Genomic DNA, 18365 nt, shown 5'->3' on the forward strand with positions numbered 1-18365 from the left:
GGTGTAAGGAAATGGTGCAGTTTCATTCTTTTGCATGTGGCTGTCCAATTTTCCCAACACCATTTGTGGAAGAGACTGTCTTTTTTCCATTGGACATTCTTTCCTGCTTTGTCAAAGATGAGTTGACCATAGAGTTGAGGGTCCATTTCTGGGCTCTCTATTCTGTTCCATTGATCTAGGTGTCTGTTTTTGTGCCAGGACCATACTGTCTTGATGATGACAGCTTTGTAATGGAGCTGGAAGTCCGGAATTGTGATGCCGCCAGCTTTGCTTTTCTTTTTCAACATTCTTCTGGCTATTCGGGGTCTTTTCTGGTTCCATACAAATATTAGGATGATTTGTTCCATTTCTTTGAAAAAAGTGGATGGTATTTTGATAGAGATTGCTTTGAATGTGTAGATTGCTCTAGGCAGCATTGACATCTTCACAATATTTGTTCTTCCAATCCATGAGCATGTAATGTTTTTCCATTTCTTTGAGTCTTCCCCCATTTCTTTCATGAGTATTTTATAGTTTTCTGAGTAGAGATCCTTTGCCTCTTTGGTTAGATTTATTCCTAGGTATCTTATGGTTTTGGGTGCAATTGTAAATGGGATTGACTCCTTAATTTCTCTTTCTTCTGTCTTGTTGTTGGTGTATAGGAATGCCACTGATTTCTGTGCATTGATTTTATAGCCTGCCACTTTACTGAATTCCTGTATGAGTTCTAGCAGTTTTGGGGTGGAGTCTTTTGGGTTTTCCACATAAAGTATCATATCATCTGCAAAGAGTGAGAGTTTGACTTCTTCTTTGCCGATTTGGATGCCTTTGATTTCTTTTTGTTGTCTGGTTGCTGTGGCTAGGACTTAATACCATGTTGAATAGCAGTGGTGATAGTGGATATCGCTGCCGTGTTCCTGACCTCAGGGGGAAAGCTCTCAGTTTTTCCCCATTGAGAATGATATGCGCTGTGGGTTTTTCATAGATGGCTTTTATGATATTGATGTATGTACCCTCTATCCCTATACACTGAAGAGTTTTAATCAAGAAAGGATGCTGTACTTTGTCAAATGCTTTTTCTCCATCTATTGAGAGGATCATATGGTTCTTGTTCTTTCGTTAATGTATTGTATCACGTTGATTGATTTGTTGATGTTGAACCAACCTTGAAGCCCAGGGATAAATCCCACTTGGTCCTGGTGAATAATCCTTTTAATGGACTGTTGGATCCTATTGGCTAGTACTTTGGTGAGAATTTTTGCATCCATGTTCATCAAGGATATTGGTCTGTAATTCTCCTTTTTGATGGGGTCTTTGTCTGGTTTGGGGATCAAGGTAATGGTGGCCTCATAAAACGAGTTTGGAAGTTTTCCTTCCATTTCTATTTTTTGGAACAGTTTCAGGAGAATAGGTATTAATTCTTGAAATGTTTGGTAGAATTCCCCTGGGAAGCCATCTGGCCCTGGGCTTTTGTTTCTTGGGAGATTTTTGATGACTGCTTCAACTTCCTTAGTGGTTATAGGTCTGTTCAGGTTTTCTATTTCTTCCTGGTTCAGTTTTAGTAGTTGATATGTCTCTAGGAATGCACCCATTTCTTCCAGGTTATCTAATTTGCTGGCATAGAGTTGCTCATAATATGTTCTTATAATTGTTTGTATTTCTTTGGTGTTGGTTGTGATCTCTCCTCTTTCATTCATGATTTTGTTGATTTGGGTCATTTCTCTTTTCTTTTTGATCAGTCTGGCCAGGGGTTTATCAATCTTGTTAATTCTTTCAAAGAACCAGCTCCTAGTTTCGTTGATTTGTTCTTTTGGTTTCTAGTTCATTGATTTCTGCTCTGATCTTTATTATTTCTCTTCTCCCGCTGGGTTTAGGCTTTCTTTGCTGTTTTTTTCTATAGCTCCTTTAGGTGTAGGGTTAGGTTGTGTATTTGAGACCTTTCTTGTTTCTTGAGAAAGGCTTGTATTGCTATATACTTTCCTCTTAGGACTGCCTTTGCTGCATCCCAAAGATTTTGAACAGTTGTGTTTTCATTTTCATTTGTTTCCATGAATTTTTAAAATTCTTTAATTTCCTGGTTGACCCATTCATTCTTTAGTAGGATGCTCTTTAGCCTCCATGTATTTGAGTTCTTTCCGCCTTTCCTATTGTGATTTGAGTTCTAGTTTCAAAGCATTGTGGTCAGACTTAGTTTTTGATGACCTTGAAAGTTTTGAGTTATTCAGTCAGGTATTTTGTAGAATGGACCTTAATTTGGATTTGTCTGATGTTTTTATCATAGTTTGACCGGGTTTATGTAATTTTTTGGGGGGGCGTTGGGAACCACAGAAGTATAGGCTATTCTTATCACATCATATCAAGGTTATGTGCTAGCAACATGATATATCACTAATAATATTAATACTGATCACCTGGTCAAGGTTGTGTTTGCCAGATTTCTACAGTGTAAAACTAATTTCCCTCCCTCTTTCTGTACTCTACTCTTTGGAAGCAAGTTACTAAGCACAACCCATACTCAAGAAGAGTGGAAGGAGTTAAGCTCCCTCTCCTGGAAGGGGAATATCTACATAAATTATTTGGAATTTTCTGTTATGGAGATCTGTCTCTTGTCTTTTATGCATTTATGTGATCACTTATGTTAGTAATAGCCATTTCTTTAAGGAGATCAATTTTATCACAAAAATAACCATTCTATGTCCCTAAGATGATATGATAGAAAGCATATCACACCATGTAGGGAATATTCTTGCTTCCCTCATCTCCTCAAAGAAAAACTGAACTTTAACCTATCAAGGCTCAAAAGCTAATTAACAATTTATAGGAAATCCTATAAGGATGTAACCTCAAGATCCCCTAGTAACCAATCGATCTCTCAGGACGTGAAGTCTTAGATAGCAACTGAGACTTGTGAGAGAAATGAAGAATCCTAAACCTATATAAATCCCTGGATCCAGTCAACTATAAGGCCAGCTCTTTCCCTATCCTTCCTGGTTCGTTATACCACCCAAACAAGCATCTCTTTCTTGCTTATGTTGGATTGATTTGGGCTTCTCTTACTTACAACATAAGAGGGTTAACAAATATAATAAACACAAATAAGGAAAGGCATGGGAATGAAAATGAGTTCAGGACGTTGAGGGGTAGGAAACAGGTTGAGTTGCTTAGAAAAGCCAGATTTTAGGTGAGATTTTTAAAAAGTAGGTAGAATTTATTTGCTTTTAAAATTTAATGGGCTATTATTGCTGTTCTCTGTGTCTTGGTAGTGTTAACTATAGGGTTCAATTTTTAGCATATAATATTTAATTGCACACTGACCATTTATCATAATTTTAGAAATCAACAGAGTCAATCTTACCTTTCAGCTAATATAATGAGGACCTAAATGAATAAATTATTCATCCAAGCTCATATATCTAAGGTAGACATGCAGGAAGCATTGTGCAAAAAAAGGAAATAGGGTATGGAGCCAGATAAGACTAGGTTTGTTCCCCCGTTCCCTCTCTCACCCAGTGCTTTTTATTTTTGATGTAATTTTTAAATACAGAGTACACAGACATAATAGAAAACTTCAAAAATTTACATTGTGAAAAGCAGCCTCTCTCCTATCCCAATAAGCCCTCCTCCCCCCACCCTTTGACAACCACTGTTACAACTTCTTGGGTACTCTTCTAGAGATAGTCTATTCAAGCATATTGAAGACTTGACCTTTTAGACTTTAAGACATATGATGATCACTAAAAATTTTAAAGCTATTGAATGGTACTAGAAGGACTGGGGCTGGGAAGGCAAGATAAAAGTGGAGCTAAAGAGGAAGCAGTACCTTTGAGATACTCCACCCTGCAGCACCAGTGTTTAAAAAGGCAACACGTGAAAATTAAAAACACCTTTAAGGATCAAATAATGCTCCTTAAAAGCCATGATCAGTTAAGGTTTCTAAGAGGAATATACAAGCACCTATTCTTTATTCATTCTGCTTATCTAGAATTCTTATGGGATGTTCTTGACTATACTGAAGAATGGATAGGGGACTGGTGTAGCAGTGGCAATGAACATTTCCTGGTCATTTAAAGAAGAAAAATTTTAAAAAAAATAAAAAAAATAAAGAAGAAAAATTAATTGTTCCCATCCTCTACTCCTGCAAATGTCAATTTTATTCTAATCATTTCAAGGTGAGAGAGATTACAAAGAAAGCACGGAGATTAATAACATAATCAAGATGGATGGAGAAAGAAAAAGTGGAATGATGAAATCAACCTGAGAACAAGTTTAGTTGGCAGTTAGAGGAATATACAGGAAGCTCAAGTACTTCTTATCACCTAGCAATAAAGTAAAAAAAAAAAAAAAAAAAAATCTTTTCTCTTTTGAATTTTATCCAGTAAATACCTGATTTAAGAAGGAATGGATGAGATGCATACTGTTCTTAACAGAGGTTAGGAATTTTAAAGTTCCCATGGGGGAAAAACATCTCTTGGCTTAAGTAACAAATCAGAGATGGAAAAATAAGTCAATTACTGAGCATACGTATGTAACAAAGACTTGTATACTTTTAGGAGTAGAAAGCATATCTCATTTTAGACTTGAAATCAGACATTTTTTTCAGATTTATTTCTGAACTCTCTGAAAAAGTTCTTCTAGATTCCTAGAGTAATAGCATAAATGCTACAACACTTAAATATTCAAGTCCCAACAAAGTAATACCTCTAATGAAATGGAACATAACTTTGGTATATTTTTAACAAGTATCAGGGATAATGTGAATTACATGTTCTTTTGACCAATTTCTTAAAGTAGTTATGTAGGATATAAATTATAATTAGACTGCATTTACGAAAGTAGAAAATGTCTTAATAATTAGGATCATTCAAAGTGAATTTTATTACATATCAAATTATTAACAGAAGACAATCAGAACACAGCTCTAGAACTATAATAAAAGACAAAATATATGCTGTGTTACCTACCTGTGCTTGTTTAAATACAACTTGGATTGAATATATTAAATACATGAGATCCTGTCAGTCTGAATTTTTTTTCCTCTTTCAAATCAGGAAAGAAGGAAAAGCATGAAACAGTTTATAAAAATTATTTTTCCCTCCACTAACAGTTGCTGGTAGTCTCTTAGGAATAGGGTGTACCATTTGTATCTGCTTTCTTATTTGCATAAACCTATCCTCCAAGTAAGTCAATGGATTAAAAAAATGGAATCAGTCCAAAAGTACATGTTTTCAGCTTCAAACATATAATGAATACTCAGACTATAGTTGTGGTCATTTAAATTTTAATCTAAAAAATGGTGACAGTGGTTTTTAAATAAAAAGAATTTCCACCATCCATTTTAACAAATCAATTTTGTGCTTGTGTGCATAGTTAAGGACTATAGTCACAGAGTTATTTAGATGTGGTTTCCTAGAGATGATTTCATTTTCCTGACCTGTCAAGCAAATACTTGAAACAACATCAAAACTGGTAAAAAACCATATAGGTATTACAAAGTGAAAACAAGGAACATCTCTGACCATTCAAAAAATCAACTGATGGAATTACTAACAAGAATATATACATAATAGTGAAACTTTCAAATTAGTAGTCAAAATAACTCCTAACATTTTATTAGTACCTTCTTCAATACTAGAAGATATTTTATAGTAGTACCTCCCAATTCTAAAAGATTTGTAGAGTCTGGTACTGGAGTCTTAAAAAAACAAAGTTATCAATAGCCCTAGGAAGTTATGTGTAGGGAGCACTACCCTCTAATGGTGAATGTTAAGAGTAGTATATGATCGATAGCTATAAACTATAGAATCACATCTTATCTCAAACCTTCCATAATTCCAAAATATCTTGAGACTTTGTTTCAGGATATCAGGATATTTTTAGTAAAGACTGGAGTGTTACACCACTTTTCCCTAAAATTTTAAGCTTACATGTGGTAAATCTTTGGTGTGGGTTAGGATACTAAATGAGGATACTAAAGCCAAATAATATACTTCCTTCATATTTCCTTCATGCAAATGGTATTTTTATTCCTCTGCAATATATTTTATATCCTTATAATAGCCAGATCGACAGGACTAAATTCATTCACAACAAATCTATGCGTTGTCCTTTAAATGGCTAGGTCTCAAAAAAGACTTACTGCCAAACAGTGAAGTATTATTTAAGAATAAGTGTTTTCTAGAATAAAGATGGTTACAATAACACTTACCTCAGTCTTTTTACTAATGTGATCTGTAAATGAAAAAAATGATGAAAATTCATTGAAAAAATTAACAATATTAATATTTTATTAGTATTAATAATTATTATACCCAATATGTAAAAATATTTAAAGTAATTGAGGAGAATTTTAAAATTATAATAAGAGTTACAGAAGTCATTTGGGGGTTATCTAAGATATCAGACTTCCCTCTCTAGGTATAAGATGTTAAATTTCAACATATAATTACTAATTTGCTCTGCTTAGGGGCTATATCTTATATCCCAGTAAATGCCACCCATACCACAGGGTATTATTAAATTTTAAACATTTGAACTAGGTCTTTGGTTTCACACAATTTGGGGGGGACAAAAAAGGGAGCAAGAATGTCTAAAATCAAATCACAGGGTACTATAACTGCAAAATTGTACAGAACACTGCCTTTGTGGAAAAAAATAAAAAGCAGAATAGTAATTTGTGTCCTTTAAACCCCTTAGTTTCTTTATTTTAAAAATATACATCATAGTGATTTGATAATACTATGAGAAATCTTAAAAATTGATGTATATTTACAAAATGAATAAAAGAAAGAAGGCAATAAGAAATATATCCAGATTAAGCAAATCATTGACTTAGTAACAACACAGCATTTCTGGAAAGTGATTACAGAATGAGGAAAAGGAAGACATAAGGAAATTCATACAGATACAAGATTGAAACTAAAGTACATAGAGGCAGTGAGTGTTCTTATTTAAATTAGAGATGACTGGGATATCTAATATTTAACATTGCTTCTTGTGCATAGAAGAAAATTTCTATTCTCAAAGACTAACAATAATTTAATAGAATAGCAATCATATGACTGAGAATTTAAAAGCTGGTCCAGCTCTCTAAAGCATCTGTTGATCAGAAAAGGGTCTGTAAGTATAATAAATGTCAAAATCACAAGTTTCAGCTCAAGCTACAAAATCTTAATTATTCCTAATTTCCTATTTATTTCTAACATCACAGCCATTCTTCTAGTGTCTAGCATACAATGTGATGCCAGAACCTGAGAAAGAATCATGACTGCTTTAATCATATCTTGAAATAGTCATCTACCTTCCCTTTAACAGTACCATATTGATGTCTTTCTTAATCCGTCTAATAAATTTACATAGTACTTATAATCAAACATATGAAAAATAAAGAAGTTTTAAAAAGCATTCTTTTCATGTTTCTGCCTAGTTTTTAATGAAATATATTTTATATAAAATCTTTCTTGCCAAAATTGAAAACACTAACATACATCTGTTCTTTTAACCTCAAATTAGAAACTTAGTAAGAGAGGAAGACTATAGGAAAAACCATCCTGATCCTTAAACCAAAGCAATATAATGCTCTAAATTTATTCCTGATTTCACAAATAGTCTTGCTTCCGAAAACAGTAAAGTATTTCATTGTGTTTTTTTTTAGATTATTGCTGTAGTATTAATCCTCACAGAACAAATGCCCAATATATTAATTCATATGAATCAAACAGATCACTCTCAATGAACAAACAACTGTTCATTTGTCAGCAACTATTCTGACTGGCATAAGCACAATGCTGTCCAAAAAAATTTTCTGTAATGATAGTCATGTTCCATACCTGTGGTATCTAATGTGGAAGCTACTAGTCACATGTAGTTACTGAGTATTTGAAATGTGGCTAATGCAACTAACGAATTTTTTTATTTTAGTTCATTTTAATCAGTTTATATTTAAATTGCCACACAGGAATAGTGGCTACCATATTTTACAGTATAGACTTAGGGTATTCATGATTCCCCACATCAAAAACAATGTAGTCTTCAAAAGTTTGGTGAATGGTGTAGTTTCCTTGTCTTCTCTGTTCAATAAAAAAATACAAATGATATTATACAGTTTTCTGGTAATAAGTCTCACTCTAAAAATTTGTATTTTAATTTTCTAAGGTGTAGTTCCAGATAATTTGAAGAGGTTGACCAATAATGGGTGAAATCTGAAAATACATTATTCCTGATCTAGTGCAAATCCATTCACTTTATGTATAAGGACAATAATCATGTTTTAAGATGACTCAAAAACTACAAATACAATTTTTATTTTCAGTGAGTTTTAGAAAATGGACAGATTCAGATACAAAAAGATGTATTTGTACTGAACTTTTATGGGGATTTAATGACTACTTTTAAACTACCCTCCAAATTGTTTCTTTCCAAACAGGTCTACATTTTTCACAATCTCAGTAACACATTAACAAAACAATTTTTACTTATTTTAAAAATTAGCAAGGAACTTAAAACTTAAGTATATAAAGACTTAAAATAGTCTCTCTAGCATAATAGATTTCGTACATACATTACCTTCAGATTGAAAATCTTTTAGTGATACTGTGAGAGGTTTGTCTTTTCCCTGATGATTCTTTCTTTTATCTTTTTTATTCATAACCTTTGACTGAGTTAAAGCATTTTCAGCATTTTCATACTCCTAAAAAGAATTACCACAAAAATTAAGCTTGATTTACACTGGTAAAAAATCAACATACTGTTATAGATAATATATTAGAATTTTATTTTTTGAAGGTAAACTGCAAACAAAAAGAAATCAATACTTGAAGCTAGCCAAATTGTATAAAAGGATAGCTCTTTTTTTTTTAAGAGAGAAAGCACACACACAGGTGGGGAGGGGCAAAAGGAAAGGGAGAGAGGGGATCTTAAGCAGGCTCCACTCTCAACAAGAGCCCAACACAGGGCTGGATCTCATGACCCTGAGACCATGACCTGAGCTGAAATCAAGAGTTGGACACTTAACTGACAGAGCCACCTAGGCACCCCAGGATAGCTGTTTTTTATTTATATACTCAATCTCTTGCCTCTTAAACATTGTGGTTTATAACCTCTCCTAGTTGCCACCTCTTCTTTATTTCGGGATCAAACTTAAGACAATCATCTATAGTCAATTTCCTTTCTCACCACCTCTGCCAAATCTGGCTTCTCCTGTTCTCTGCCACTATAATTAAGGTCAACCATCCCCACAATGCCATATCCAAAGACACTATTTTTTCAAACACCTCTTGGTTTTCTCAATACTCTGACTACTCTTTAGTCTCCTTCACTGGCTTCTCATTTCCAAACTCTTCTCACCATTATTCCATTCTTAAGCTATTCTTTTGCTTTATACCCATTGTTCCTCAAAGTTTAAAGTTCTACCTATACACTGATGATTTTTGTATGTACAAACAACGCACTGGACTGTTCAGTAAGCATCGCCAAACTAAATATGTTCACCCTGCCTTCCCTACTGGATCCTCCAGTGAGGACCTTGTTTAATGCCACCATCACCCACACAACTATGCAGACTAGAAACCTGCCTCACCTCTGTCTGCTCTTCCTACAGACTTTATATACAAATTAGTCACAAGGTCTTGTTGAGTTTATCTCCTTATATCTGTTCTCTTCAGACCTTCTGTCATTTCCTTATCTTCTTTGGCTGGACACTGCAACACCCTCTAATTTTAGCCCCTCAATCCATCTTCTACACGGCTATAGCATGAGTTTCTAAAATGAAAACGTGAAATCAATCTAAAAGTTAAAAATATTCAATAGTTCTCTGCCAAGAGATTTATAAAGCCCAATCTCCTTAGCCTGGGGCATGAGATTCTTTATATCCTGTCCTTCAGAAAGTATCTTTAGCAACTCCAAATCAAAGACACCAAACCCTTTCACATGCACATATCCTGTACATTTGCCACTCCTTCCCTGACAATCCCTACTTTCTCTGGCCTACACTGTGACCTTTTAATACACCTAGTAAGACTCCTCTTTGAGAATTCTTTCCTAAAATCCATCCCCATCAAAGGCAAAAAAATTCTTCCATATTTCTGAATTCCCATTGCACTGAGAACATTCATCTCTCAATGCTATACACAGTAATTATATGTATGTCTCCCTCCACTACACTCAAGGACTGGGACCATATCTTTATCTTTCTATTATGTGACTTGCATATTTTGGCTATTCAAAAAAATATTTGGCAAATGAGTAATAGAACAGAATAGAAAATGCCACCCCAAGGGCGCCTGGGTGGCTCAGTCAGTTAAGAATCCAGCTCTTGATTTTGACTCAGATCATGATTTCAGGGTTGTGAGATCGAGCCCCACATTGGGCTGTACACTCAGTGGAGAGTGTGCTTGAGATTCTTTCCCTCTGCCCCTCCCCTCCATGCACACACTCTCTCTCTAAAATAAATAAATCTTAAAAAAAAAAAAAAGAAAAAATGCCATCCCAAACTTTAGTTCCTAAAAAAACTCTTACAATAAAATAATTAGTTATTTTATTAGAATATTGACTTAAAACTCAATGACAACATTAATGCAATCACATCAAACCAACCATTGCATAAAACAGGAGTTCCTCCCTTCTCTGAAAGTCTTTATTGTCTGACAGAACCAATGCTTTTGGGTAGCAGGCCTACAGCCGTGCCAAGAAAACTGGCTGGGAGCATGATATTTTATCAGCACTATCTACTCTACTCCTCCTCTAAATATATAGCTAGTTCTTTTAGCTTTAGAATCTAGACATGTATCTCACAATAAATTATTATTATATGATAATATTCTATTTGATAAATTTTATCTCTGAAGTAAGCAAGTCAGGAGAACTTTTTTTTACACTTTTCCAGTGTAACTTGAAAGTCCATTTAAATAATTAAATAATAGGAAAGCTAGCTGTGTTCATTTTTCTAATTGTCAGCTTTGTATTTAAATGGGCAACTAACAATAAGGATCATAGTTATTCTTGATTATTCAGGATAATCAGACTAGGGACATGGAAAATGAAACTAACATATAATGTACGAAGTCTTTCTTCCTTTTCCCTTGAACTACAAGTAAAAAGCAAAATCATCTGCTCTAGATTTTAATTCCTCTCTTCCCTTCATCTTTAGTGAAGGAGCTAGGGTACAATGACATAGTCTAAAAGCCCTTAAGCATGACCAGGGTCATTTATGATCAAATACAATCACAAACTGAATACATTTTACAGACCAAAAAAATTTCCAATGCATGTAAAGGATTAAAATATCAAATCATATAAAAATAATAAATGCTCAATTTAAATATAGAAACTAGAAGCCAACACTACCTTTTACCTAAGTGTTCCTATAGTTTCAAGCTGTACAATGCACTTCAGCACATAACCCAATATCACAGTTCAGATAAAATTCAGAGTTCACAAGGCCAAAACATCAGAAATTGCCTCACATTTAATTGTTATATATCTCCAACAGAGAGTCCCTGTACTCATACTTATTTAAATTTTTAAATCTACTTATTTCCTGTGTTTATTTAAAATAAGTTAAAATAGGGCACCTGGGTGGCTCAATTGGTTGAGTGATTGCCTTCGGCTCAGGTCATGATCCTGGAGTCCAGGGATCGAGTCCCACATCGGGCTCCCTGCTCGGCGGGGAGTCTGCTTCTCCCTCTGACCCTCCCCCCTCTCATGCTCTCTCTCTCTCATTCTCTCTCTTTCTCAAATAAATAAAATCTTAAAAAAATAAAACAAAATGAGTTAAAATAAATCATCTGCTATTAATTTCATTTCCTCTCCTCCCTTCATCTTGGGTAGACTAATTTCTTAAGGAAACATTCCAAATCACCAAAGTTCAGTCTGTTGCCTCTCAAAACCTAGGGAGTAATCTTATTATAAAAACTTTGTAACCTGGGTGGCACAGTCAGTTGAGCATCTAACTCTTGGTTTCCACACGGGTCATGGTCTTGGGGTCATGGGATCGAGCCCCAATTTGGGCTCTGTGCTCAGCATAGAGTTTGCTTGGGACTCTCTCTCCCTCTGCTCCTCCTCCCCACCCCTGCTCTTTCTCAAATAAATAAATCTTTTAAAAAATTATTTTTAAAAAAACCTCATTATAGGGGCGCCTGGGTGGCTCAGTCATTAAGCGTCTGCCTTTGGCTCAGGTCATGATCCCAGGGTCCTGGGATCGAGACCCGCATCGGGCTCCCTGCTCTGCGGGAAGCCTGCTTCTCCCTCCCCACTCCCCCTGCTTGTGTTCCCTCTCCCACTGTCTCTGTCAAATAAATAAATAAAATCTTTAAAAAAAAAAAACCAAACCTCATAATATTTTGTTACAATGGTGAATTTTTAGGACAAGCTTTAATGGAGAACTTTTATACAAACTTCAGGAAGGTTGGTCCTAACCTCTGACCACTTAAACTTCTAAAATATCTAAATCAATAAATGTGTAAATACCTTTTTGTGTTCTTCATATTCTAATTTACTTAGCAACAATGCCTTCTCAAGATCTGCTTCAAACATTTCAGATGTCAGCTAAAACAAAAAGAAAGTTTCATAATTATGCCACACTAACTAAACAATCATGACAATATATACAGGAAAGGAAAACAAATACATTAAAAAACAATCTGGGTTCTCCAAATATATCTATCCATGCCAAAGTAGAGAACCCTGTATTTTACAGAAGATACCAAAGCAAACTCCCAATTTTGAGGTTTATATTTCCCTATTCACTGTCAATTATATATTGTACATCACATAATTTTTCTTTAGTAAGAGAAATTTTACAAAGAAATTGACACTGTATTAGAGGTCAATGATGGTATCCAGTTTAAGACACAGAAAATTGTAATAGTGATTACTACTCAAAAATGTAAGACTGAAAAATAACTCAATAAACATTATAAAACATACCATTCCCTAATATAAAGTAATCCACAGGTACAGAAACGTTAAATAAGGTGACCAAATGTTCTGGTATATCTCTGATGTTCAGAATAATTATTTATAGAGCACCTTTTTACCTCCATCCTTTTATTTGGTTGTCTTACCTTTAAGGTCATCTAATACTATAAAAAAATAATTCTTTAATTTGTGATCTATATCTTTTGGTTCCTCTTTCCCACCACTCAATATCATCTTAACTTCTTCTTACCTACAATCTAGCTCCTACTACCCTCTAATCAAATTATTCTCCAAAATTAGCAGAGAGAATTGCTATGGTAGGTGAATGAGACTTTGGTTTCCACCCCTGGAGATAAGGTTATGTCTGCAGCTGAATACAGGAGAACTGCAACATGACAGGAGTAAACTTCCTGGATTTGTGTACATGGATGTGTCAACTTATGTGGACTAGATAATAAAGGCACAAATTTAGTGGACATCTCTAGTGTTTGTCCAGAATCCCTTCCTTTATTCCTGTGAATAGCTATACTTCACTCCAATGTCCTGTGATTCTAGTAGGACAGTCAATCACATAACCCTATATACCACCCATCACCAAACCCACACAAACATCCGAGCTACCATCATTGGCGACAGGGTGGTGGCAAGGAATTCAACTCTTTTTTGATGTCCTAGGAATTAAACTTTGAGAACCAACACAAATCAAGTGGGGTTTGATCATCTGACACAACAGCCTCTATAAGTGAGCATACCAGTTATACCGATTCACGTCTCTAAGCACTCCAGAATTCTTAGTTTCCATCTCCCCCAAGGCACACTTGTTTAGTTCTTAATTCAAATCTGTGAATCCTTTCAACAAATGACTTTTGCCAATGGTAATTAGAATTATTTCTATTGCTTAATGACAAAACATCTAAATTAAAACAGAAACCGACTCCAAAAAGGACTTATATCCAAGGGATAACTTAAAAATTAGAAAAATGTTAACACTGGACACCATGAACTAAAGCTTTTATTCCTAACCAAGTTATCCCTTTGAAAGCACCTCATCTAAATCTACACTAAGACAACAAAAAGAAGGGGGAAAAGATTAGGTTTATCACAGAAGAAAAATTAATCTAACTCAGAGAAAAATGCTATTAGAATTAAAATGGTAAGTAAAGGTATATACACTAGAAAATATGGTTAAACCCAGAGTAAATTCTACATATTTCTATAAAACTAAAACAAACTGAAGAATTAATCCAAATTAGTAATAATCAGGAAAAAGTAATAACCTTTCAAATATTTATAATACAAAGGGATATTCAAAAACAATTACACAAAAAGTTTACATCGGGCGCATGGGTGGTGCAGTCAGTTGAGCGTCAGACTCTTCGTTTCAGCTCAGGCTGTGATCTCAGTCAGGGTCATGGCATTGGGTCCCGCGTCAGACTCCACATTCAATGCAGAGTCTGCTTGGGACTCCCTCTCCCTCTGCTCCTTCCCCCACCCCTGCACACACTCTCTCTCTCTAAAATAAATAAATAAATAAATCTTAAAAAGAATAAAGTTTACGTTAATTTCTTCACTGAAACTCAAAGCAAACTGAGTATTAAATATTTCTTTATAAGTAAAGTCAAGAAGTCATCTCAACACAGAAAAAGTAACAAAAGTACTTAAGTTTATTCTGATCAAAGCTGGTTCAATTTACCACTAAATTTTTAATCCATATTAATGACATATATTTATAGAAATGGCATTTAATATTATTTCCAATATGTTATATATTCTGACCGATATTCCAAAAATAAGTTAGTAGGAGAACAGGTTAGAGAATTGGGAGTCTTGGAAGATATCATTATTCTTTTTCTTACTAACTCAAGAACTTAAATATTAAAGTAGCTGATTCTATTAGCATGATAAAAACTGAATGAAATGGCACTTTTAAAGTGAAAAACATGGGTCACCTTAGCATTTGATTCTAAATGCAGCAGCTCAGAGCTTTTAATTTTTAACACAAACTGGTATACAAGGAAATACAAGTAGGCAAAAATGATCTGTTTCAATTTAAAACTTTAAAAACTAGAACAAATTTTCCCAAAATGTCCATATGATCAATCAGCCAATAAGATAATAGACAACCTTCTATGTGCTTTGCCTGTAGGGCTTTAAAGCAGCAGCATATATTTGGCTTTTGCCCTCAAAGAATTTCTCTTCTGTCCCCAACAGAACACTAACACATATGAAGTACAATAAATATAATAAGACATTGAAAGTGCTACAAAAGTGGAGGAAAAAAACATACATAACAAATAAAATTCAGAGAAACATACAGAAAAGACATTAATTTAAGTTTGTCTTTAAATGGTAGATATAACTTAGAGAGAGAGAAAAAGGAATAGAAGAATTTCAGGAGGAAAGAGCCAAGTGAACAAAGATATGATATTAAAAATAGATGTATTATGGGATACATCAAAGAAAGGGGATACTTGATAAAGTGTGAATTCAATACAAGAGAGATGTAGACAAAACCCAGGCTTTGGGAGATCACATTGGTGGATAATTTAAATTCCGATCCCATGTATGCTAACTGACCTTGGGCAAATTACATGACTTCTATAAATTTGAGTTTCTTCATATACAAAAAGGAAATAGAAATACCTACCTTACAGGGTAGTTTTAAAGATTTAAAGCTACTAATACTTGTAAAGTCCCTAACCCAGTGCCTACCTGGCACAAGACTCACACACAGTAAATAGGAATTCCCCCCTCCTCTACGTTGGAGAATAGTGGAAAATGAGGTTGCTTAGGTAGGGAAGAATTAGATTCCCGGCACTCCCTAAAAATTAGGGACTCAGGACAGATGAAAGAGAATTGACGATGAAGGTAATTTTAAAGAAATAAACTGGAACATCAGAAAAATGAAGGCTTAGAATCAATGTGTTTGGCTAAACATCTGTAATCTCAGCATATAGAAACCTGAACCAGAACATAAAAGTGCAGAAAATAAAGAAGGCTGTATCTTGGAAAAGAATGACCAAGTTTTGGAACACTGACTGAATATGAAATATGAAAGAAGAATGAATCAAAGATAAGATTTTTCAACCTAGATAACAGGGAGAAAGGTAGCACAAGACTAAAACAATAAGAAACAGAAAAAAAACATGATTCTACATTATCTAAACATATCTTACAGCATTAATCATAAGACTACTATAAGTATAGTTGTCAACCTAACTCATCAGTACATGTACAGGCAGAACTGGGGGGCAGTATGAGCTTAAAAGACAGGTACCAGGCAAGAAAATGCAAAACCATCATGATTTTTAAAAGTATCTTCTATTAAGTCTGCAAATTGAGAATTCCTCATCATTTATGGGAGGAGGAGAAAAGGAAGACAAAGAGGAAACAGTAAGCACTACAATGCCTACAGGACTGAAGAAGATACTTACATGTGCTCAAGATGGGGTACTTCAGATCCCTTTCCTTCCTTCATTGCCTCCTACTCCCCATCTAGTAGTAAAACATCATTTTTTTCCTAAACAAACCTATAGCTCAAGGGCTTATGATCAGGTTAAAGAATATGAAGAACCAATGAAAAACGGGAAGGCCAGCAAATCTTTTGGAACTAGACCTTAAAAAATTAATTTTAAGTCTAAGTACCATAACAATTTTATCCATTTTACATCCAAGCAAAACAAATTCCAAATAAAGAGTTACTCCTCATTTCCCACAGGCATCATGGGAACAGGATTTTGTAACACAATAGAGAACATCATTCTGAAGACTTCTAACGCTTGCAGCCAACTGTTTCTTTAACCACAAACTGCAGGAGTGCCCTGTGGTCCTCTAACTCCACGAACATCAGAGTGTGGACCACTTATCTTTCATTAATCTGGAAAGCAAAATTATTTTTCCAAAAATCTTCTAATAGTCTTATTGAACATTACAATTTACAATTTTAAAGGCTGTCAATGTTCTACAAAATTGGATCTATGTATACACACTAATTATCACATTCAGCTTATTTCAGTTAATGTATCTTCACGTCCTGAGTGTTGTTTACATTTTTTAAATCTGCATTTTTGTTGTATGTTTTATTATGTCTCCCAAGTAACAAAAATGGTTCAATGATTTACTGAAGGATTAAAAGTAGGAATGAAAACAGAACTGTAAATACTACTACTTATAAAAACAGCATGAATTTTTAAATGAACAGAACTCTAATACAGTGACTATAGAACATAAATCTGTATGTGTCAGGATAAGTATGATATCACATAAGCAGCTGAAAAGGAAAATTTTAAGCAGAAAATTAAGATAGTGAGCATTTAAAATTTTGATTTATTGAGTCAATCTATTTGTTCCTAGCTGCCTGCTATGAAACATGGTCAGACCAATGGCCTGAAGACACCATAGTTTTTGTTTCACTTTCAAAGCACAATGACTTGTATGAGTCTTTCCAGAACAAGCACCACATAATGCTTTTTCCAGAACAAAAGTGATGAATTTTGTTGCTAAAGAAAGAGCCAAAAAATACAGAGGACTTAGGAATTTGCACTCCTTATGGGGAAACAGGCACAAGTCAAACAACTGCCAAGTGACTTATTATACCAGCCATGAGGTTAAATACAAATATCACAATCACAAACAAAAACAGAACAAGCTATTGGCAAAACACCTTTATCAGATGCACTGGGGGATTCAATGTAAAAGAATAATTACCACTGTGCACATGCTAGCCAATATTTCACTTCAGGGCTGGGCAAAACCAGTGATGTGTGGAGTTTGAATCAATAAGAGGAAGAAATACACAATAAAATTTTACTGGTTTATCACTAAAAATGAATGAGAAGAAATTTTTCTATTCAGTTAATTTTTTTTGAGCCATGATGTAGACTTACAGAAAGGTACACTGGAATCAGCAACATCAATGTATCATGAATAAAGGAGAACAACATCTACACAGAGGTTTATTCCCAGGCAACAGATATTGGTGAACAGTATGTCTCTTGATCTTAATTCAGTATTAAAAGTAGTAAAAATTATAAATATGATTAAATCAAAGCCATGGCCTATTCATCCTTCTTTAAAAACAGCTTTACTGAGATATAATTCACATATTTCATATATCACATAAAATTCACCCATTTCAAATGAGAAGCAAATACCTCCTTTTGATGCATACAACTCTGCAAAGAAATAGGAAATATAAGACTATCTTTCCACTCTGAAGCATGTTGGGACAGATGCAAGTCTATGAAATGGAAAATGATTTCTTAAAACATTTCTTAAAACACTAATAGTGCATTAAAGATTATCTATACGATTTCTAGCAGCTTTCATAGCATACCTCAGCAAAACACACAGTATCTTGAATAGCCTGAACCTACCCTTTCAGGGCCAATATGTCACATGGAAAAGATGTGTTTTTAATGTTAAGGAAAAGATAAGAATTAAGATCAAAATGTGGTCCAGGAAGTTTGTCCCTA

General features: G+C 34.3%; 1 protein-coding gene across 6 annotated transcripts in view; it reads right to left on the minus strand.

Annotated features, from left to right (window-relative positions):
• Nucleotides 1-18365, minus strand: part of GKAP1 (G kinase anchoring protein 1) — an 81273-nt gene that overhangs the window by 45305 nt on the left and 17603 nt on the right. For all 6 annotated transcript variants that reach the window (XM_025851702.2, XM_073880665.1, XM_025851701.2 and 3 more), the window contains 3 exons: nt 12442-12519; nt 8542-8665; nt 6185-6207 (listed from right to left, as the gene is read on the minus strand). In XM_025851702.2, coding sequence (XP_025707487.1) covers nt 6185-6207; nt 8542-8665; nt 12442-12519 — 225 coding nt within the window. The remainder of the gene's footprint in view (nt 1-6184; nt 6208-8541; nt 8666-12441; nt 12520-18365) is intronic.

Source organism: Callorhinus ursinus, unplaced genomic scaffold, assembly GCF_003265705.2.
Source record: "Callorhinus ursinus isolate GAN/ISIS: 27379988/994484 unplaced genomic scaffold, GSC_fseal_2.0 scaffold39, whole genome shotgun sequence".
Lineage (NCBI taxonomy): Eukaryota > Metazoa > Chordata > Mammalia > Carnivora > Otariidae > Callorhinus > Callorhinus ursinus.